This window comes from Nyctibius grandis, chromosome 9 (assembly GCF_013368605.1).
Source record: "Nyctibius grandis isolate bNycGra1 chromosome 9, bNycGra1.pri, whole genome shotgun sequence".
NCBI lineage: Eukaryota > Metazoa > Chordata > Aves > Nyctibiiformes > Nyctibiidae > Nyctibius > Nyctibius grandis.
Genome location: NC_090666.1, coordinates 24774344 through 24796982, shown reverse-complemented (window position 1 = coordinate 24796982; position 22639 = coordinate 24774344). Strand labels below are relative to the sequence as shown.

General features: G+C 44.3%; 1 protein-coding gene across 3 annotated transcripts in view; it reads right to left on the bottom strand.

Moving 5' to 3' along the window:
• MAP2 (microtubule associated protein 2) overlaps window positions 1-22639 on the bottom strand; it is a 186720-nt gene that overhangs the window by 66881 nt on the left and 97200 nt on the right. For all 3 annotated transcript variants that reach the window (XM_068407184.1, XM_068407182.1, XM_068407183.1), the window contains exon 4: window positions 215-500. In XM_068407184.1, the coding sequence (XP_068263285.1) occupies window positions 215-476 (262 nt within the window). In that variant the 5' untranslated portion in view covers window positions 477-500. The remainder of the gene's footprint in view (window positions 1-214; window positions 501-22639) is intronic.

Sequence of the window (22639 nt, the reverse complement as noted above, 5' to 3'; positions counted from 1 at the left end):
AGGATCCTGGCTAAGGACGCAAGCTGTGCAAACCAGATGAAGATGCAGACCTTGCTGTGAAGAGCTAGTGCCCTTCCAAGGCACATGCTCCTTCATGTCAGCCCCCCCATGCCCCGGGGAATGCTTGGCTCCAGCTAACACTTCCCCTTGGAGAAACATCATCCAGTGGTCTGCAGAGCCCCATGTTTCGTGGCAGGGCATCGAGGTGCATTACCTGCGGTCTCTCTGTCCCCTGCCGACATGTCTCCATTGATCCCATTCTCTTTGGTCCGAGTGTACGTCCCTGGCTGCTCATGGCTGCCCAGTCCCGGCTCCTCGTCCTCTTGGTAGGGAAATCCATTGGCACTTCTGACCAGTCCGGCACCTGCGCCACCCTGTTCCTTAATTTCAGGTGAATGTGGGTGTGAAGAAGCCTCTGTTAGCTGACCTGAAGTCCAGTGCGGTGCCTTGGCTTCGTCTTTCCTATCCTCCGCCATGGTTCCTTGCCTTCACCACTCGGCCTGTAACGACATTAGCAGGAGAGATGAGCTCCAAGCGGGTGACTGTGCTCCTGGCCGGCAGGCAGCGACTGGGCGCAGCATAGGCACGTCACCAGCAGCGCTGCCAGGGAAACTCGCGTCCAGCAGATGAGATAGGGCTTAAATGCATAAGTGTCTCTGCTTGTCTGTCCTGGGCGTGAGCGAACTGCTTTAAAATCAAAACAAACCACAAGCGGTAAAAATTATGGGTCAAGTCCTCCCTGACACCCACGTGCCTTGCAATTATTAGCACCGGTTTCTTGAGGGCTGCCCTGTTAATGTGATTTTACCTCATTAATTACAGTTAAATGTCAACTCACTTAATGAGAAGTGAATCGGTCATCATAATGCAACGGCATCTTCCCAGGTGACAAAGGGAAGAATGCCACAAAGTGGTGAAGCTGCTATTGCAATTTTCGTCGCAGTTGGAAACAGCAGGTGCTCCTTGGGCACAGAACTGCAGGGCGATGCATCCTCTGCGGCATGTGCAATCTGCTGCACACCATGACAGAAACCTCGTCTGAGAACAGTCGCTGGGTTCCCAAACATATGTGCTATTTGACCCTGTTTATGTCTCCTCTTACTTGCTGTTTTGTAACATTCACACTCATTCCCTTTTGTCCAAACAGCCCATGGGGAACAGTTGTTTCCCACACAAGTATTTGCATTCTCTTATGACTATCAGTATTTATACATAAACAAAACTAATCATTATTTGCTACTTCACATATATTTCACTCCTGTTAATTAGCTCTCATTTGTCCAAGCCAGGAAAATAAGCCACTGCACAAGCCATAGGCTTTGGCTACTCCTCACAGAAAAATGTAGTAGTAGCTCCTTAATATGCAAGCCTAGGAAGACAATATATCATAATCTGTGTTTCCATGATAAGGTAACCTCTGGGGAGGAGAGAAAGGCTTGACCTGAGCTAGCTACTTCAAAGTGAAAACCAGCAGGCCTTTTCCAAAAGCACTTGCCACCCTTTTTTTCCTGGGAGAAAAAAAAAAACAACTAAAATAAATCAGCTGAACACCGTCAACCAGACACACATGACAGAGGCTGAGCAGTCCAGAAAAGAAAGCACAAAACTCGATGGTGCACATATTCTGCAGACATTTAACAAAACCAAACAAACCAGAAAAAAAACCCTGGTTTCCACTGAGTCAGGCCAGTTTGCAGAAAACCTCTAAACATGAGAAAAAGCTATTGTTATTTCTCAGATAATCATCCACAATTGATAACTCAATCCCTTTCTGATTGGATATTATCACTTAATAATAATGGCTTTCAGAGCTACTTCAAATCTAAAAATCATGGTGAATCACGAAAATTAGATTTCATTCACAATAAATATGTGACTCAAACAGTAGTTCCACCCCAAAAAGGGCTAATAACTTTTTTGCCTCCCAGTGAAACCACCGTGTTTTGGGAAGCGCAGCTCGCTCTGCTCTCACCCTGAGCCAGCACCATTCCCCAGGGATAAATAATTGCATCAAAGACTGCAGGAGCAGGTGAAACTTCCAAGCCCAGCATGTTCTCTGAGCTATAATGAAAAGGGTGGGCTGAGCAGTATCACAAAGCTCGGTGGCAATGAGACATGCCTCAATCAACCACAGCAATAGTAAACATGCTGCACATCCCTTTGCCTTCCCCTCCTCCTTCACCCTGATGGGAGACTCATCAGCAAGCCATTCTGCAGATACAGCAAGAGCCTTAATGCAGCCATCTCAAATCATACCAGAAGAGCTGATGGAGTAATTATGGAGGGGAGAGCCCGAGCTGCACAAAGGCCATCTCCTGCATAGCAAAGAGATAACCCTCTGCCTCTAGGTCTGTTTACCTCATGGCACCAGAGAACATTTTCTGATCAGAGCCTTTCCAAAACACGAGGCCACAGGACAAACATCTCCCTCCATACAGGAGTGAGTGGCACACATCCAAAGCCACCAACGTTTGGGATCTGCGGACAGAACAGAGCCTGTTCTGGCGGAAAAAAGGGACATTCTCATCTATGTTCCCTGAGGAAGCTCAGAGGAAAAAAAAAAGAAAAAAGAAAAATCCAATCCCTAACTCAAGGCTTTCTCCACCAATCCAGTGCACTTTGAACCTGACAGCGAGCCCCAGGAGCAGTACAAACCTGCCCAGCAACTTCAGCAGCTCAGCCCCTGGGTCACCCACGAGAGGAGCCCAGACCCTCTGCGGGGAGACAGAGGGTTACGCAAGACCTGAACGTGGGGAACACGGTTCTGAAAATCACTGGGATGAACGTAATGGTTATTATCCCACCACTGCAGTTCAGAGGCTATTATCCCTGAAGTGCCCTTCCCCATCCCAGGCAGACACTCCCTGCTTCACTTGAAGCTCTTGAGAAAGGATATTCACATCCTTACAATGGACTGTGTCACAGAAGTCCTCTGTGAAAGTAACAGAAGTGCTTTTATCTTTAAAAATAAATACAGTGGGCAGGCTTCAATAAGAGCTGTGTGTATCTGGAGGCAGAATTTGGCTCAGTATTTATAATAGATGGTTACAGAGTGAAACATGGATGAATTCATTCTTGACTCTCTGTTATTCATCAAGTGCTCTCAGAGTTTATAATGGTAGTAGAAACACAGCGAGTGAGTCACACAATGCATCTTTGTACTCAGCAATTTAGCAACAACTATCTGCTGTACGGCGTGATTCATCCACAGCTCAGGTTCAAATCCAGAATACACAGGTGTGCTTTTTACCATCAGGTGAGTTGTTTTTCTGTCATTTCATTAGCATACCATGGAATTAAATTAATCAGGTAATTCAAATAGTGACACACAAATACCAAGAGTGGACAAATATTATGGCAGAATTTAAATAGCATTAGGTACATAAAAAGAAGAAACCTGGAATAGCCTGGACAATCTAGGGAAACAGCATTTCAGGGAAGCAAGAAGTTCCTCTTTCCGCTATGATTTTCTTATTCTTTGCATAAACTGCAATGAAGGCTTTCAAAAAATATCAGAAAAGAAGGTGCAGCCAGTCCCCTAAAATGTCATGCTGCTTAGTCAAAAATTAATTTGGATATTTATGAGCCTTTTTCCCCTGCCCATTATAGCAGAACCTCAGTATCAGACATAAAGCAACAGCAATCTTACTAGTACGTTCTCACTAGTATGTTCTCACTGGTTTTCTTGCCCATCAGCTGAAGTCAGTGGTGGTAGGAGGGTGATCAAGGCAGGCGCTGGACCACGGCAACCCCAGGCGAGCTCGTGGGCTGAACCAGGCTCGGCTGCAACGATGCCCCTTGCTCCAAAGCTGTCCTGGTGACACCACGCCAATATGCCATGGGGCACGAGTGTGAGTTCAGCACAGGCTGTGCCAGCTACATGGCATGGGATTGTGGAAACTCTCCTCCTTCATCAAGTTCCTCACCCTGAAGCCTGATCAAAGCCAACTGTGCAAACCAGGGTATGTGAGTGGTGGTGGAAAATGCCTCCTCCTTCTAGAGGGATCAAGCAGGTGCAGTTGTGCGCCACAGACCACATCAGTGATACCTACACACATCTCCTGTGGGCCATGCACGGCCCTCCCCAAAAGGCTTTCCTTGCCCAGGCTGACATGCAGGATGCTACTGAGACCCTGGCCATTCCCTGTCCAGAGACATCACGCTCCACCAGAAGTAGCAGCAGCAGTGAGACACTTCACAGACCTTAAATTCATGTCCTTGTAACTCAGGCAGTGCACTAGGGATGGCATTATGGATCCAAACTGGATGTCCTGCCTTCTAAACTAATAACCTGTAGCACAAATGATGGTAAAAACAAATTCCCCCATCCTTTTCCGCCGTTTGGGAACTGTATAGAGACAAAAAAATACTTACATAACTTGGAATTAACACAGAGGGACAAACCTTGTGGGGAACACGTGGTCCAACTTTGCAGTTACCTCTTCCTTTCACAGGCACAGTACAAATGTTTCTTAACCTATACACTCTTCTATGTGATACCAGCTCCTGTTGCCACATCTGGGTTGAATCAAGCCTGAGCGCTTTGAACTCAACACACAAGTTGCCCACAGTAATACAGCATGAGAGCATGACATGCAAAGCCCAAGATAATGCTGATTTAAACATCCTGCTGTGCTAGCTGTCTTTCTATATATTTTGTGAGTACATCTTACAGAATTGACTTAGCATTATATTAACATTGCCTTTGCATGTAAGCAGATGAATTTTCTATGAATTTCACTTTTTAAGAGAACAGAATTAGGCCAGTACTGAAGGATTTTGCAAATATCCTGCCTTCCTGTTTCAAGCCATGTTTTTAACTACTGCTGTGTCTATGAGCCCATTCACAGTGAAATGAGGCTATTTGATTTCAGGGAAGCTAATTCACTAAGAGAAACAGCCACGTGGATACATGGAGGAAGAGCTACAATGCCAGTTCAGGGGAGAGAAATGGTAAATAATACAACCAAGAAAACCTTTAATTTGTGTCCACATACCAACTGGCCAGTTCGGATGATGTGTCTGAATATTAAATATCAGACACTGTGGATTAAAAAGTCCCGAGAGAATTTGCCAGTAAAATTAACTTACCAACAACTTATGTCTAGATGAGCCAAGGAAAGCAAGTAGGAATCAGGAGGCCAGAATAGAAACAACAGACAGAAGGTGGGAAATCTAGATGGGCAAATTCCAATAACCTCCTGCCACCATCAAGAAGCTCAGCCTGTAGTATGTAGTAGCCAAACCCTATCGGTGCTATTGTCTTCATAGACTCTCCACATATTTACAAAACACAAGGGCTAATTTTGGATGCCATGAATACATGGAGAGCTTTGCACCCAAATTTCATCCTTTCATTTCAGTTAACATGCATCTTCTCTCAAATTAATGTGACTATTTTTGGATGTGAGCAGTGTGCCTCACACTGATCAAAAAGAATCACAGCAAACAGCATGGATGGGGAGGAAGTCTCATGACTATCCTCTTAAATACTACCTTGCATTTGTTAAAAATGCAGGTAGTGTTCATCTCCTTGCACTTATATTAGTGTTTGGCGGTTTTTAAAGGCTTTTCCATTTCCACACTGCAAACAGTTAGCCAATAGTCACATATTCTTTGTAGAAAATCCTTTTGATTGTACCTTGGATTACGAAACAGATGAAAACTAACGGATGGCGCCTGGACCTGAGGCTCAACAAAGGAAGCTCACTGTGGAAAGATCAAGAAAATTTACCGCAATCTGCATCCTTGCCAGAGCTGAGAACGAGAGATGGCTGCAGCCTCCGAAGCAGGCAATCAGACCTGCAGCGCTGGCATGGCAGAGAGCGAGCAGAGAGCCAGAGGAGCAGCCACTCATACTCCACACTCCTCTGCTCCCTCCTGCACAGTGTCCTGCCCTGTGGGTGCAGAGATTTCAACCCCTCTCGGAGTTTCCCACTGCTCGGCTGGGCATCAGTGGAGGCAGGCTGGTGGGAAGGGGAGGTCATTGCGCCACGGGAGCCACCCAGCTCCTGATGAAGGGGAATGCTTTCACTTGGAGAAACGCGAACCTGATAAAGACCTCCCCACTCCGTACCCTGCACAGCCAGGTGGTACACCCAGGTGGTGTACAGGAGGGCTGAGATGCAGCACCAGTTGCATTTCTGTTGGCAGCAAACAGGTCCATCCTGCTGCAGAACACAAGAACAGGTAAACCTATGGGAACAGATCTTTCAGCTGCCACTCATGACCAACAGAGCTCCTCCTCCCTGGGGAAAGCACTCATTTCTCTGGGCTGCTGGAAAGCAGAGTGCTGCTGAGCCGACCTGCTGTCGGATGCTCCCCTCCTGAGACACACGGCTGCCTGGCACACAGGGCTGCCATCTCTCCCATGCCCAGGGGCTGCATCAAACTGCTCAAACTCCAGAAATCTAACACCGGGTGCCCTTCTCTCTTGCAATGGTGAAATCATGGTACTACCAGCTTCTGTCTTCAAAAACAACACCTACCATAGAGCTCATGTCTAGCTGAAAAGCTAGAAGATATCCTGACCATACCTTCCTGCTCCAACACCACCCCTTTTCCACAAACCTTTTCTATCCACAATGCTGCATTTTTACACCATTTACCATTCACCAAACACCCTCACACACACCCATCTATCATTAATCGTAATTGCTTCCTGCAGGAGAGAGGAAAGGCATTTTAGCTGGTGAAGGAGATGGTAACCATAACAACAGCACCATGACAACTACAAGTGATATCTGAAATAAAAAATCAGGTAAAAACTTATTACCAATAAATTTGGTCCATGATAAGGATGGCAAAGGCACCAAAGAAGTAACAGCAGGCAGTAAAGGTGCCAACACAAAGAAACACAAGTCTCTCTGGATGAAATTGCACACAAACCTTCTGCAAATTTTAAGATGAGGCACCATGGTAGCCTTGTCTTTTCCTGATCAGTAAACAGAGAAGGCAGCCCCTGCTCAATCCTACCTGAGATCACTCCTGCCTCAGGGAGCTGCAGGGGCTGAAGGATGGAAGGAGTGCTGCCGGGAAGCCAGGACGCTTCCTGGCAGCCAGGAGACTCACAAATTTCTCAGTGGAGTCTTCTTTCCAGGGGACTAATTGAAACGAGCCCTGAACAAGGACAGGATTGCTCCCAGGGGAGCACCTCAGAGTGAGACACACCACATTGATTTTTCACCACGCACAGTTTCAAATGGGCATCGTGAGCCCTCTCTGTGCACTTTAGAGAAGGCACTGCCGTTGGAAGGCTTGTCTGAAACACGAGGCTCCACAGCCGTTAGCCAGCAACCATCTAAACAACCTGTGCCAATCCTGGCAAAGAAAAAGATTCACCGACACTTGTGGCTACACTGACTTTGTCACCCTCAGTGCAGGAGGCACAGAGGGCAGAAAAAGCACCATAAACAAACAGCACTAGCTCCAAGTGCTGCCTGCAGGTAACAGAGTTATTCTGGGTGGGATCAGACAAGAAAATGTTCAAAGCAGAGGCTGTACTATGCAACCTTCTTGGGGCTTTCCAGGGGGAATTCTGCTTACCAGTTTGTTACACAGGATTGATCCAGGAGGGCACGCTGAAGTGGTCTTTCCCCATAGTCACCCTTCGCACAGTTTCCCTCTCCTAACCTCCTTGCTTTTCAAAGCACTGGAAAAATCTAACTGGAAATAAAAACTTCCTACATGGTACACTTTGGTTCTTCCACAATATGAATAAATGGAGATTTTCAACTCTATTTTTAAGACATAGTGAAATAAACACTTGTCTGAACAGCTTAGTCCTTTGTACTTTCACAGTATATTTTTCTCTACCAAATTAATTATAAAAGATCTGCCCCACTTATGACAAATACATTTTCAAAAAGCTAGGAAGAACAGAGGAAACCTTTAGTTTAAGGAGATTATTTTAAAGGCAAAAGGAGATTCAGACAGCATCAGGAAAAATGTCTCCAATAGAAAAAACACCTCTGTTTTTCATATTTCCCTCTCACCACAGTGGTCACTTCAAACCTTGGCAAGAAGACAGTTGAAAATCTGTAATGACTCCACAGCCAAGCTGGAAGATGGGCTATAAGACAAGGGTGCTCAAAATACTACTTAAGGGGAAAAATTCTTCACCAGTCAGGGAAGAAGTATACAACTTGATACAGTCATTGCAGGCTGGGGAAAGGAAAAAGCAGAACTAACAGAAATACTCACAAACACATCCCGCTAAAAGCACTGTGGCTGCCAACATTTCACAAGTTTGGACAACTGAAATCTTGTCAGAAAGAAACACTGTCTGGCTGATAAAAGTGAACACTGAATGCCTGGTTCCCCTCCCTGCTGCCACTGCTATTATAATTTTCAGTGCTTCAGGCTGAAACAAAGTCATCTGCTTATTTATCGCACAGGTACAGAAGGTGATGGCAGCACACACTGCCCAGTTTACCATCTTCTCATTCTTATACTTGTATTTTCAAGTCTGTTGTTTGAACGAGTGTCAGCCAAAGCATGTATTTGCCACGGCTACTGCAAACAGGCTACATAGCTACGAGTTTCCTTTGCTCTCAAGTCACACTAACCAATATTTGTATTTGGATGGGCTCTGGTAAAGGTAGCCCACAAAAAGGCTGGAGTGAAATTTTGCAGGATTTTTTCTTTCCCCACCCGATTCGATGTTGCATCTCTTCTCTCAAGAGACTCCATGATCTAGCTCAATCTAGCTCAGATTAGGTAGAGAGGAATTAATTAATTATGCTAATACATTACTTGCATATTCTCCACGTAGGACAGATCTATGCTCTTGCCAACTTCAGTGGAGCTACTCTGCATGCAGGTGAGGCAAAGTGGACAATTTAGCAGAGAGGTGCTACAAACTTAACTGCTAAGCGAAAACTCACACAGCAAATCTCATTATCCAGAATAAGCACTTTAACTACACTGGTGTGTCTTTTTCTTCTCCGCAGACATGAATTACTTTCACATCCCTTATTTCTTCCAGTTTCACCAAGATCTCATCAAGCATGACACATTTTCACACGATCTTAACTTTACTCAGAGTTTTTAATTAGAAAAAAAAATGCTGCCTCTACCAATGTGTCTGCATTTTTTGATTTTTCAAAGGTCTTACCTAACTTTTAAAACTAATTCCACCCCTGCTACAGTACAATCTTTGAAAATAGCCAGATGCTATCTTTGGGAGCATCATCACGTCAGCTACTACCAATAGTAAAAAGCATGTCCTGGGCTAATTTCTGGCAGATTCTTCCCTGTAAATACATGCAGGAGAACAAGCGTACAGGAAAAATCTGGAACACAGCATTTCCACCACAGCCCAGCTCTCTGTGTCCTCTCCAGGGCCACGGACCCCCAAAAAAGGGGTAGTTCAGTAACTCCAGGGGTGGACTTCCTGATCCAGCTGCCATCCCAACTTAATTCTGTCCTTCCATATGCTGAAGTAAAGGAACACAGTCAACTATTCCACAACTGAACAAGCAAAACAAAGATGCTGATGTGACAATGAACTGTGGAGGTGATAACAGGAAAGGATCTCCAAGGCCATGTGTGCTGCTCCAGTTTGTTTGGGCAAAACTTCTTGCTCACGTGAAAAAAAAGTTTTTTTCCCCAGGTCAAGGGCAGATTATTCCTTTGCTGAGAATGCTTTTAGCTTCACTTCATCATACTCAGACACACCGGGCAATCATGCCAGGCACACAGCGGAAGCAGAAGCATCTTACTGTCTAACACAGGCATTGTTCATTCATGCTGAAAAAGAGCATCAGACAGAAGAAAGCTTGGTCTGAGGTCCCTCCATCCAGACTCACTTAAGCATCTTTGACTCTCAGTTTCTCAGTCAGAAAACCTTAGAGGCAGGGGCCCAGGAACCCATTACAGCCAACAGAAGCCAATGCTTTTAACTGCAGCACAAAACATCTAACTGTAAATAAATAAATGGAAACAAGGAGACAAAGGGTTGGAAAACTGATTGGGAAAGAGGTTATTTGCAAAGTCTGCTTGCTTCTGTATTTACAACAAACTTGGCATGGATTAGCTAGTGCTAGAATTTTCTTTCCTAGGGAATGTCTGAGCAGTGACTGCTGTGCTGCAAAACCTTGGTCCTACAGAAGCGGTAGTATTATTTCATCCCTTCATATTATTTTCTAACCGACAATGTTACAAACAAAGGACTTCTTTTAACTTAAATATACCTTCATGCTTGTATGATTTAAAAGGTGCTGTCCACCCACATTCAGCCACTCACTAGTATGACCCACGACTGCATATCCAGGCAAATAAAATAATCTCTCCCTACCTGGAAATGAGAATACCCAGAAATCTTTTCTGCTCTTAAACGGTCTAGACACTAAAATTGCAATATTTGGATATAATTTTATCATGTGGTAGCTTTTCCCTTCCGAATCTTTACTCAACCAACCCTACTGCCTACAAAAGAAAAGAAAGCAAGCAGCCACTCCTCCAGCCTGTTCAGGCACGGGGACAGGAGGGCAGGGAGGACAGAACCAGTATGGGAGGAACCTGAAGCCACAGGAGTTGTTTTTGCAGCCCCTTGCTTTCAGAGGAAGTTCTTCCCTCAAATGGGCTTCTAGGAGGGAAGCTAGGATTTGCCATCTCCAATCAAACCATCCAGTCTAGACTCCTGCCACAAGCAGTGGCCAGCACGAGCTGCTCCACACGAAGAGGCAAGAAGTTCCACAGAGCTTTGGTCTCACATCAGTGTGTTCTCAATGTACAAAGGCTCCGACCGGTGACACAGACCTACTGATTTTCATTGGAGACAGGTGCCTACACATCTATGAGGATCCAGATCATCATGCTCTTTCCAATACAAGCAGTGCATACAGAAGATACCCTCAAGGTGACTTTCTGGACAAGGGAAGTAACCTATCTATGTCCTTCCATGGACTGCCATCAGAGATTTCCATTAAAAGGACAACAGGACACAAAAAGCACAACAGGATACAGGACATGCAGAGCATTAATGGACACAGAAAATTCGCACATGCATTTATGTGTTCAGGTGCTTCTGATGTCTTTTCTGAGAGGTAACCAGGATCCAACATATGATTCATCTTGAATTCTCTGTATTTTTTCTTTTGCAAAGTCTTTCAAGCAGCACTAATGCTGATGTTAGTTTAGGGTGCCTGAAAGCATTAAGTATCAATCACAAACGAAATACAGTAGACCTGGGAAAGGTACAGAGAGCTCAACAAGGATGATCAAAGATCTGGAGAAGCTTCTGTGCACAGAATGACTAAACAGGCTATGACTTTTCATCCCAGGAAAGCAGGGAATGGGTCAGATGTTTATAAAAATATGTGCAGCACAGAGAAGATAAGCAGAGAAAAGAAAACAAACAATCACACTCTCCACAAAGAGCTATGGTGCATCAAACAGAACTCGCTGGTGGCAGGCTCTCTGCAAATGAATGGTGACTCTTCTCACTGTAGGGAATGACACTGTGCAGGAGGTGGTGTATGACAGAAATTCACAGAGGTTCAAAAGGCAACTGCTGAATTTTTCCTCCATTAATTTACCTGTGGTTTCACAATTTGAGAGCCTTTTCTGGGACAGGAATACTTTTACCACGTAAATAACATCTAGATTTAACACAGCATGGAGGCTTTCTTCGCTATTATAATATTGACATTGAATAATTGTGTGGCTTCCTGCCACCAATTTTTAAAGGCAACCCTTCCCCATCAAGTGTGATGTAATGTCTCAGCTCCTGCTAAGCGTCACAATGTTTAACAAACTCTAAATGAAAATACACTGTATGACATAGACTGTATTACCCTGTAAACGAAAAGCACCTATTACACAGCCAGGCTCTAACAAACGAACAGCTTTGTTGGTCTGACAAGTTTCTAACTGAAACATGACATTACATGCCAGTCACGTGTTCTTCCATATCCCTCTGCTGATGCAGCAAAAACAGGCGCTGCAGATATCTTGCCACTTGTGTGGGGCTGGTTCATCAGATGAAGCAAGGGGGTGCTCATTTTCAACCTGTTCCGCAGAATCAACTTGACCACTTCATGCTAAAAATCTACAGACAGCACAAGGTGACACTGAGCTAATGATAAGGCTGCGGACATCAACAGGAAGATCAGCTGAGAAAAGCGTTCTGCGGTAGGGGTGACACTGAACAGAAAAAGCACACGCGCAGCTACGAAGACAGATGGTCCTTCCAGAAGGACCTGGTTATGTATCCAGAGCCGCCACTTGTAACAGGTCTCATGAGATAGTATATGTAAATGTTTTATAGATGAGATGCTCAAAGCTGCAACAGTGTAAGCAAAGGCTTGTATGTTTTCCTTTTTCATTTAGGGCAAGCAGTCTGAAACACATGCCCCACCACTGACCTCCACTCTGACCCAGAGGGGCTGTCTCTGGTTGAAAAGATGATTCATTCACTCTGCTAGAAGGGCTGAATGAATAGGCAGTATTCAGACTGCGGAACACTTATCACTTGGGATTCCCTCAAAATTTAGGTCTGACGTGACTGGGTCAGTAACCACGCGCTTTTGTTCCTAGCTGCTTGAACAGAAATGTCTCTTTGCATCCTTCAGTGGTTCCCATAAATCAGGCCGATTTTTATGTCTTGCTAATTATTACTGCTAGACTTCTGCTGAGCTTCAGGATGAAAAGAAGTGTACTTCTGAAAGCTCAGGGCACAAAACTTGCAGAATAAATCACTGTCTATCTGGCAGCAACGAAATCCAGCCATGGCAGCCATTTAAATATACACATCTGGATAGTGCTGAACTTTATTTGTTTAGGAATAGAAAGTTTTGTTCTGCCTTTGTTGACAGACCATATTAAAGTGCTAAAAATGCAAAAAGAGAAAAAGAAGTAACTGTCACAGACTGGATTTTGTCTAGAGGTGCATCACCATATAGCACACATACAAAGCTATCTGGAACAACATTAAGGTTGCAAGGTTACACCTCTGGAGTTTGTCTGTGAAAGAAATGAGAGCTGACCGCATAATCATAACTGGGTCCCCTTCTGCGTATGTACTTAGCTACTGCCTAGTTCAATAAACATATTTTATTCTTCCCATTCCCTCTGCCTAGATTACCCCAGTCTCCCCTGCATCAGCTTCTCATCCCAGGCATTGCCCTTGTGGGCTCCAGTCCCTTACCCAGGGCCTGTCCACATTTGCTGCCCAGATTATAGCTTTCACCACTGCAAACTTCACAAGTTTTATCCTTCTCATACCATGGGACACTTTCAGATCCTCTCCTGCAGGAGAGGCAGCTTATTCTTTTTTTCACTCACAGTGATATGATACATGACATGACATAAATGGGGCTGGTCAGGCTCAGGGAGGCTGGAAGCAGCAGAGGTTCTAGCAAGTCTCTCCTGACACTTAGCAAACTTTCAAAAGATATGTCGTCCCCTCCTCAACAGCAAGGATGCTAAAGAACTTTACAGACAAGATCTTGAGTTAAAACAGCAAACCTTAAAACAGGCAGCCTTGCTCCAGGGAAGGGCAGCTTGGGCCAAAACACGTGTGTAAGAAAGCAAGACGAGCCTGACTGCCAGAAAGGAAAATTGCAGCCTAACCACAAAAAGTCTGGCAAAGTAGTAATAGAAACAGGGTCTTATAATGGAAAATAGTAAGCCACCTTAGCTGGTAGCCTCACCTATGACACCACGGTCAACAAAAGGACCATGTGTGAAGGGATGTGTATGTTATGCTCAGAGATGCACTGGCAGATAAGATCGCCGTATCCATAGTGATGGCGAGTGATGCACCAGCAGTACCGCAGGCCAGAGTCTGATGGTCTGATTTGAAGCACAGGGTGTAAAGAGACGTGGAAAGACTTTTCCAGAGAGGCAGACAACCGTTCTTTGTATCCCCTGAAAGAAAGTATAGGTTCAATCTGGGGAAAGCATAAGAGCTTCTAACAAAGGCATCTCAAAGGCTTTGCTATATACCCTCTTCGTCAGCAGAGAGCTACCTGCCATCCAGATCTGGGCTCTATTCCTGCCCAAAGTCCTGCTGCTGCTGCTGCAGTGACTCTGAGGAAAAGCCAGCTTCAATGCTGGGACTGCAAAGGCACTGGCTTTGGACTCTCTGGGCCCCTCTTGTCTCCTGTTGTGGATCCCATAATCCCTGGTCCTTTCCTCTGGTGCTGCCACCACTACGTGTCCGAGCCCCAGCCACCCTCCCCAGGCAGGTCCCAGCCATCAAAAGGGGCATACCCATCATCTCTTCTCGCAGCAAGCTAGTACTGAGTAACAGGCAGCAAGATACTTGTCCCAGATCCTGTCTCAAAGGTGCAAAAGGACCTGAAGTTACCTGAAGTTACTCAGCCTGGGCCCTGAACTGATGTTTGTCCTGGCCAGAAGCCAGGCTGCAGCCCAAAAAGTCATACTGAGGTTCCTCACAGCCTGTGGGATAGACCACATGCAGAACAGCAGCACACCTTGTTCTGAAGCCCAGACATCTCTCTACCTCCAAAAATGTTCTGAGGCAATAAACAACCATTAGTTTCTCTGCATTTAGACTTACACCACGTGGAACAAAAGAGCCCCATTTTGTAGGGCTGGGCAGCCCTACAAAACTGTGAAGGATGTACCCATGAAGAAACAGGCACTAAATTCAATAACACACAAATGAACTGCCCCAGCACCAGGGTGTCCCTGTTCAGTCTCTCTTCTCTCTTATCCGCTCTCTGGGCACAAGAGAAGACATGCCTCAGCGTACGGCCCACGTCTAGCTTCACGTCAGTCTTTGAAACATCCCTAGGGCCAGTGCTAAATGCTCACAGACGAAAATACTGGTTCAGGCATTGAAACTTCCTGACCAATTTACAGATCGTGAAAGCCTCCTCCCACTCTACATCCGACTTCTGCACTGCATTAGGCTGAGCTGGCATCTGGGGGTGTTTTTCCACGTTACAGTATCGAGGCATTTTCCAGAATCACTGGATACCCTACATATGCACTGTCAAGAACAAAGAAATGATGAAAACCACTTTTTTTTTTTAAACACAATACTTGCATATTATAAAAAGGAGGACTCTGCTGCTGTCCTTTTAGCTGTTACCCATTTGAAACACTTTACATGAGTGAGGCTGCAGCACAAACTAGAATAAAACCCTAAAGCTCCTTTTCCTGAAGCACTGCTAGGATCAAACCCCACTGTGCGCATGCCAATTGGCAGAGATTTTCAGTGAGGATTTGCCCTGGTGCTTTGTCAGTGTTCTCTGGGAATATTACTAAAGGGAGGAGATTTTTCTAGAAGCAAATTTTCACTTGTCCTTTGAAGAGGCATCTTATTTGATACAGAAGGATTTGATGCAGGAGGATACTGCAAAACTGCAATCCTCAACACATTTCAGTTTTCTTTAAATTTCTGAACATTTTAGAGGGGCTTTACTTGGTGAAGTGGGAATTGTTAACATCAGGCTAATAAAGCTACAAGATCCACATCATTATATTTGACATAATGCCCGTGATCAAATGCAAAAAAATTACCATTTAAAAGATACAGTTGATATTTCAAACACCAACCATTCAAATGATATGCTGCTTTGAAGAATGCATGGCGCTTTACTTTATTGTACTGCTTCCAAGGAGCATTGCTCATAACCATTTGCAGCTTCTGAAACAAGGGTGGTATTCTTCCTTTTTCCACAGCAAGAAATGACTATTGAGACAACATGTTTTTAAATAGAAGGCTTCTTTCTATCAATACTAAACGAACACAAAAGTGGCAGGAAGTTACTGTATAATCAGTTCTCTCCATATAGCTAATATTTCATTGCTCTCTTTGTTTCCTAGTATAAAAACCAACGTGGCTCTATTTTCTTTGGCTCTTGATCTTTTACCGCCTTCTCAACTGGTTTACCTGTTCAGAATCTCAGGAGGTCTTAACATGAAAGATTTCCAGAATAAATGGGGAGATTTATGAACACCGCCCAGTGTTCTCCTTATCAAGCCAGAACAATCTTCCACGGCAAGAAACACGCAGGAGTTCATGTTAGGGAGGATCAGTACAGCATTCACAGTCTTTGCTCAAATTCCCAAACTAGTTCTTAGTCAGTGGTACGGAAAATGGTCAGGGAAAATATTCTGAAGACACGGCATTAAGACACTTCTCACTCCAGCTGTTCTTCAAAATCCAGATAAAAAAAATTCATCGGAACTTAATTCCTAACATGCATTTTTCCATTTCATTCCTAACATGCATTTTTCCATTTCAGCAATTGCTGAACAAGGAAGTTACAAGATCATAAAAATGGAGGGCAGCAGCAGAGCCCAATGCTGCAGCCATGCTAGAAAATACATTAAGGTCCCTGGACAGTCCCATCTCTGCAAATCATTGTGAAGTGTTTATGCAAGGCCAAACTAGACAGGAAAGGGCACAACTGGACTTTTATACACTAAAACGAATAAGTAGTCCCTTTGCAGCCATAAGTCTAAGCATACAACATGTTCTTGAGGAAGAGGAAGAGCAAAGCAGTCCAGCCTTGCTGCAAAGCAGATCAATACCTGCATGGAAGACCAGGGAGACAAGGAGAGCTTTCTTCCCCACAGCCGAGGATGCTGCTGTCTTTTCCCAGCCCCTAACTGCACCATTCTGTCTTACTGGCAATCCTGATATTTCTGTAAATCCTACTTTCAACACTTTTCTGAAGGTGTGGGCTCAGTCTTACTGACAGAGCCAGACATGTCTATGCTGGGAGATGCCCAATGTGCATTAACCATCCCTGACATACAGCTCGTGAGACAAGGTTGTAGTTCTTCTGCAGGTAAGCTAGGCAAGGACATTTGAGGTGTTACATCCTACACTGTTAATCTCCTGTAGGCAGGCCATAGTAAAAAAAAAAAAAAATGAAAAAAAAATCCCTGGAACTACATTTCCACGTGTATTTAGGAGGAGGAAATAGTCAATACATTTACTCATTGTAAATCAACTTCTTTCTCAGCAGCTAAGAGTGAGCCGTACCTTACATTTTCTGACACCCCCAGGATTATTGACTTGCATTCCCTTGTTCACTGCACATCTGCAGGACTGCAAATATATTGCAACAGAAACTCATTAAGTGAATTCATAACACAGAAAGCATCAAACACAATTGAACATGGCAAAGCAGCAGATCATCTAGTGATTGCCTAATTTCCATGAGTTAGCATGTTTTAGCCAGGTGGTGCTTTCAAGATCAATTCATGAACAGAAAGTGAAGCATTCAATTCTGAGTCTCCTCGATTTCATTTTAACCCCTTCTTGCTGCTTTCTCTGCATCTATTCGTACATACAGAAATAAATGACAACTCCATACAGCATTCCACAGCTTCTCATGCATTTTCATGTGTGTTTTGATGGGCGCTCACGTTCGCGATAGTGAATCAAAACACCTGTCAATAAAACTGCCTCTCTCAGGAATTACAAACGTGGCATAACTGTGATGCCAGAATACATCTACAAGAATGAAAAAGCAACATACGGAGTACATTACACATGACTTTAATTGCACCCTCTTTACAGAAAAGACAACAATAGAACCTGGTAAAAAGATGATGATGATTTTCTGCATTCAGCAACACCTCCTTCCATTTTACTGCCCTTGTCGTCTCTGCACCAGAAACACCGAAATAACCAGCATCACTGCAGTTGTAACGACTTAACACCCACCTCAAGCACGTACAGAAAAAAACTAATTTTGTAGGCTCCAGTGCTTTTAAATTATGTTTGTTACCATGAGAACTTGATTAAAATGCCACCCACAAGCTTGCAGAAGGGGGGGCAAAAACAACAACAAAATCTACTTTTAATCAGTGGCAGTACACTTGCTGCATTGCAGCATTTTCATAAGCTCCACAACCTTCTGCAGTAAGAGGCAGCAGAGATGCCTAGGCAGATATATTTTGCTGAATATAGTTTATTCTGGAAAAAATTTAGCTGACAGTACGGTTGTCATCCAGTACTATTACGCAGTATTCCATTTGAGGAAGATAAAGCACGCATACATGTTCTGCACCATGTTACAAGGCTTGATTTGAAAACTAGACAATTACGTGTACGTGCAAGGTGGGGGCAACTCTGATAGCCACTCAGGACAAAAATTGATTTTTTGTGATATCTGAGATAAATCAAAAGTATGAAACACTCTGGTTTCTTCTTCATTTTATCCATTTGCTAGCTTTACAAATTTAGGCTGATTTTTATGTATATATATTTCTCAAAATTCAAATGATAGCACTGTATCATCTAGGCTGCTGCTTTTTTTTTTTTCTTTTCTTTTTAATTTACAGTCTCATCATCTTTGGATTAACGGCTGTGGACATTGCACTACTGCAGTTTGACTAGGAGCCAGAGTTTGCAGAACAGGCACCCCAAGCCTGCAGCCACTTCAAAGCAGATAATCAGCAGTGTGGCCGAATAGAGAGCCAGTAATAAATCACATGAAGTAGCTCACTGAGCAGTGTATGCCTTAAACGCAGACTATAGGAATGGTATGCAGCCAGTGGTGGGCTACGAAGGGGGAAGAGTCTCACACCTCTGATCAGAATAACTTGCTAGCTACTCACTCAAGGAGTCATTTCACACTGCTCTGTCTTAAAAAAAAAGACATAGCTACTCATCCACAGGAGGGAAACTACCGCTATTGTAATTAAAAAGAGACTGGCCAGACTGTATCCCATTTCAGATGAGAATAGAAAGAATTTCCCTGTGGAAGGTCAACCACCCTCTTGAGGACACTGTCCGTGCCAGAGCATTAGGCATCATTTAGACTTCAAAAATATCAGCTCTAAGAGGGAAAAATCTATCAGCCCGAGAGGGATGGCATGCACTACTCCAGAAACCCCGTCTACCATCTTCTCAAGAGGGAAATGGAAACTGAGATGAAAGAAGGGGAAAAAGTAGACCTTTGGTATAACTTCAGTGGAGTAGGCAGGTCTCCCAATTCTTCACCTGCATCTTTATACAAAGGTAGTACTTGGTCTATCCCTTTTGAATGTTATGCATAAATGTGTGTATTTGCAGCTGTGCTTTGACCTGTCATGAGTCAAGTGTCGCAGATGATAAAGCATCCTTCACCAGAGGAGGTAACAAATCTATGAACCAGCAGCAGGGGACACCCTAAAAGATGGTAGTGTCCCATTTGAATTGCTTGGGCTGCATGGGGACATGGCACCACACAGGCCAGGGAAGGCACAAATGTCTGCCAGTGACACCAGAGGCTCTCAGCCATGCAGTAAAATACAAGTGTACTTGCTTGAACTTAGAAGGTCAGACAGGGAGTGTGACATACCCCCTATTATGCAAGATCCTAAAGGAGATTTTTTTAATCACTGTCAATTGACTTGTCGGGGAAGAATTCTACACGGCGTCCATCACAAGTGATTTCAGTGAGGTCAAGAGAACTACCTTGACTTAACCCAGCTCTGAATCTGGTACCCACTGGGTGCTGGGATCGCCCACCTCCCCCTGCCCTTTCTCCTCCCACACACATACAGGACTAACTCCCACCAACTTCCATGGGATATACAGCATGCAGGCAAAACATAAGCAAAGCTTGACCCTCTATACGCAGAAGACAATGGACATATCATAGCTGAGGGTGGAACATGGTGCAAAGAGGGACACACAGAGCAATCAGAATCACAGTAGCCACGGTTCAACCCTGTACAACCTGCTTTCACACCTAGGATGCACAACGTTGTGGATGTGCCAGTTTAGGCTAGCTCAGACAGCCCCTCAGCTCAATGGCATCACTTTTCTATTGTTTTTCCTCCTTTCCTTCTCTCTTTCTTTCTGCAACCCTCCCAGAGGGTTGCAAAGAGAGGAAGAAGTATGCTACGATCATCCAAACCTCCCAGTGACGAAAAACAACTTCTCTCCTTTGTGTTCAAGTGAAAGCTTGGCATATTCTTCATAGACACGGATTTTCCAGGAGATTAATAACATTAGCAATTATAAGGTACTTTAAATAAAGAGATTTCCCCTTTATTATCTATAGACTGCCGAGACTATGATTGTTTCACCTCTTCTCTGGATTATTGTTAATTTATTATTTGCTGGCAATTTATCTTCTCCCATTAGGCAGTAGCTCCATAGAATTTGCTAAAATTGACCAAAGGATGAATAAATCCATGCACTGATTTAAGTGCCTCCAAGATTACCTCACTCAAATAGAGATTTTCTTTCTTCTACCATTGTGGTATAATATAGATATTCCTATAACCACGAGGACCTTTCGAAAGGCAGAACAGCTTTATGGTTAAGGCACTGAGATGCAGTATCAGAGTTCAGTTCAGGGCTCTGCTGTTCACCTGCTCCATGACTTCAAACTTATGAATAAATAAGCCTGTGCCTCAGTTCTCCCAGCTGTAAAATATGGATTATAATGTTCACGCTGTCTTTAACTTGCCTATTTATGCTGCAAACCCCTCAGGGCAAGGGCTGCCTCTTCCCATATGTGCAAGGACGCTCTGGCTCCCAACCAAAGCCTTCAGATCCAGACTGCAGAAAGTTTTGCTCAGGGAAGGACATTTACCAGGCACAGCATCTGCCTGGAGGCAGCATGACAAACTTTTTCAGCCGCAAAAAGGAGACCCAAAAGTAGGGGACTGCAACACTGGCCACTGACACCAGAGCCTAAGTTGCTTCTTGAGCACGTTGGGGAAGCAGAGGGATCCAGGATGCCATGTGCCTGCTTGACAGCTCTGGGGACAGAGGCTGCCCTGAGCTTTGGCTGTCCAACAACTCCAGCCCCTGGGAGCCTAGAAGCTCAGTCCGAGCCCCTGGCCCTGATGAAAGGGTCCCTGATCCCTTAAAACTCTCGATGATCGGCCAGGACTATCATGAGTAGCCACTGATTAAAATATGTATGTGAAGTCTCTGATGAAGGTTGCAGCCCACAAACTACATGAAGGAGCCCCTGTTGTTGATGTTAGCATAAAAACAAACAAAAATGCAGACTCTTATTTCAACTCTGTAGGGCTGCTGGCCTGACCAACTGGGTTGTCTCTAAATGACTTAATTCTTTCACAGAATCTCCATAACACTCCCGCCCCTTTCCTCCAGGAATCTATATAAAGCTTTCTGCATTTCTTTTCCTGATGGATGCTCATTTCCAAAAATACTTTTACAAAGAACTGCCTGTGGTAGTAATTAAAAATGGGACACAATGTAGCGCCAGAATCCATTAAAGAAAACATAAATCACAAGGTACGCATCAAGTCCCTGATACCAACCTGCCTCCACAGCTACCTAACAGGTCCTTAAAATTTCTCCCTGACATTAAACCAGTATTGTCAACTCCCTGCTCGATTCTGCTGGCTAACTCAGCTGAAGATGTGTGAATGTAGAAGCAATCCAAAAATACTTGCTCCCTAATTCTCTCATTATGTTTGTACTCCAGTTTCCTGTCTCTGCCTGTCTGCTGTGTCTATCCACATCCATAATCGTGAATCACACCGGCCAATTTCTATCATGTTTGACAGAAGATACTAAGCTCCTACCTACCACCTTAGGAAATCCACAGATGGGTAGAAGAGAGAGAAGATACTAATGCCTTTATGAAGGGAAATACAAGGAGAAGAGCTCACTCCTTATTCCTTCTGTTTGGCAGTGTCCTGGTGCTCTGATTAGTAGATGTGGAGCTCCCCTGCAGCCACAGCATATGCTCCTTCTGGTCCAATTAACTATTTAAGCAAAGACAGGTAAAGGATGAAACAGGTGCTCGGCAGCCTACAGTGGGAAGTCACTGCAGAGAGGACACAGAAAGTTGCTGGGAAAATGCTACATGGAACTCAAATTAAGTCAGGAGACCCCAAAGGTCCAAGGAGTAAAGGGAGATAATTTGGTGAAGAATCAGAAAAGAACACAGGGGAAGAGTGCCAGGGATGCAGGGAAGAACCAAGTGCTGTGAGTCTGAAGGATCACATGAGAGAGCATGAATCTTTCACAGGGAACCAAGGGGATGAGAAAACTAGTCGTACCTGGTACCAGAGGAAGTGAATATAGGGGCTGGAGGGTTAGGGGTAGGCTGTAGGTAGTGCAGTGAAAAAGGTCACAAGCTGTGAGTAGAGAGCTGACACTGGATACCACCCCACACTGACAAATAATACCAATTATTTTAATTTACAAAATAGTTTAGTTGGCAGCACCATTTTCAGCAGTGAGCTGAACTCAAACCAAGAGGAAGACCTGACTTAGGGCATTTCAAAGTACCGATTTTCTCTGAAAGGTACAGGTATATTTCACATTGCGAGGGAAGGCACTTCCATGACTTCCAGATCCTCCTCACTTAGGCCAGAAAAGAATAGCTTTTCTCATCTTAATTTGGTGGTTTTATTGCTAGCTGAGGCCAGTTATCTGAACCTGGAGGGGAAAGGGCGGGGGGGATCTACTTCCATTTTAAGGCCAACATTTAGATTAGTTTTTAATGGAGCTGAACTATTTTGTCCATTTCTGTTACTTGCTACACTGGCCAATACGCAGAAATACAGAGCTGCATTAGTAACTGGACTTTTTCTGTATTAGAGAGAAAAATATTCCCAATGGAAAACATGCTAAAGCAGCAGAGACAGACTAGAGATGAAGCTGGCCTCGTGTATTTTACAACTCATAATACACCGGATTTTGAGTCAGAAAACCCAAGCAATTTAG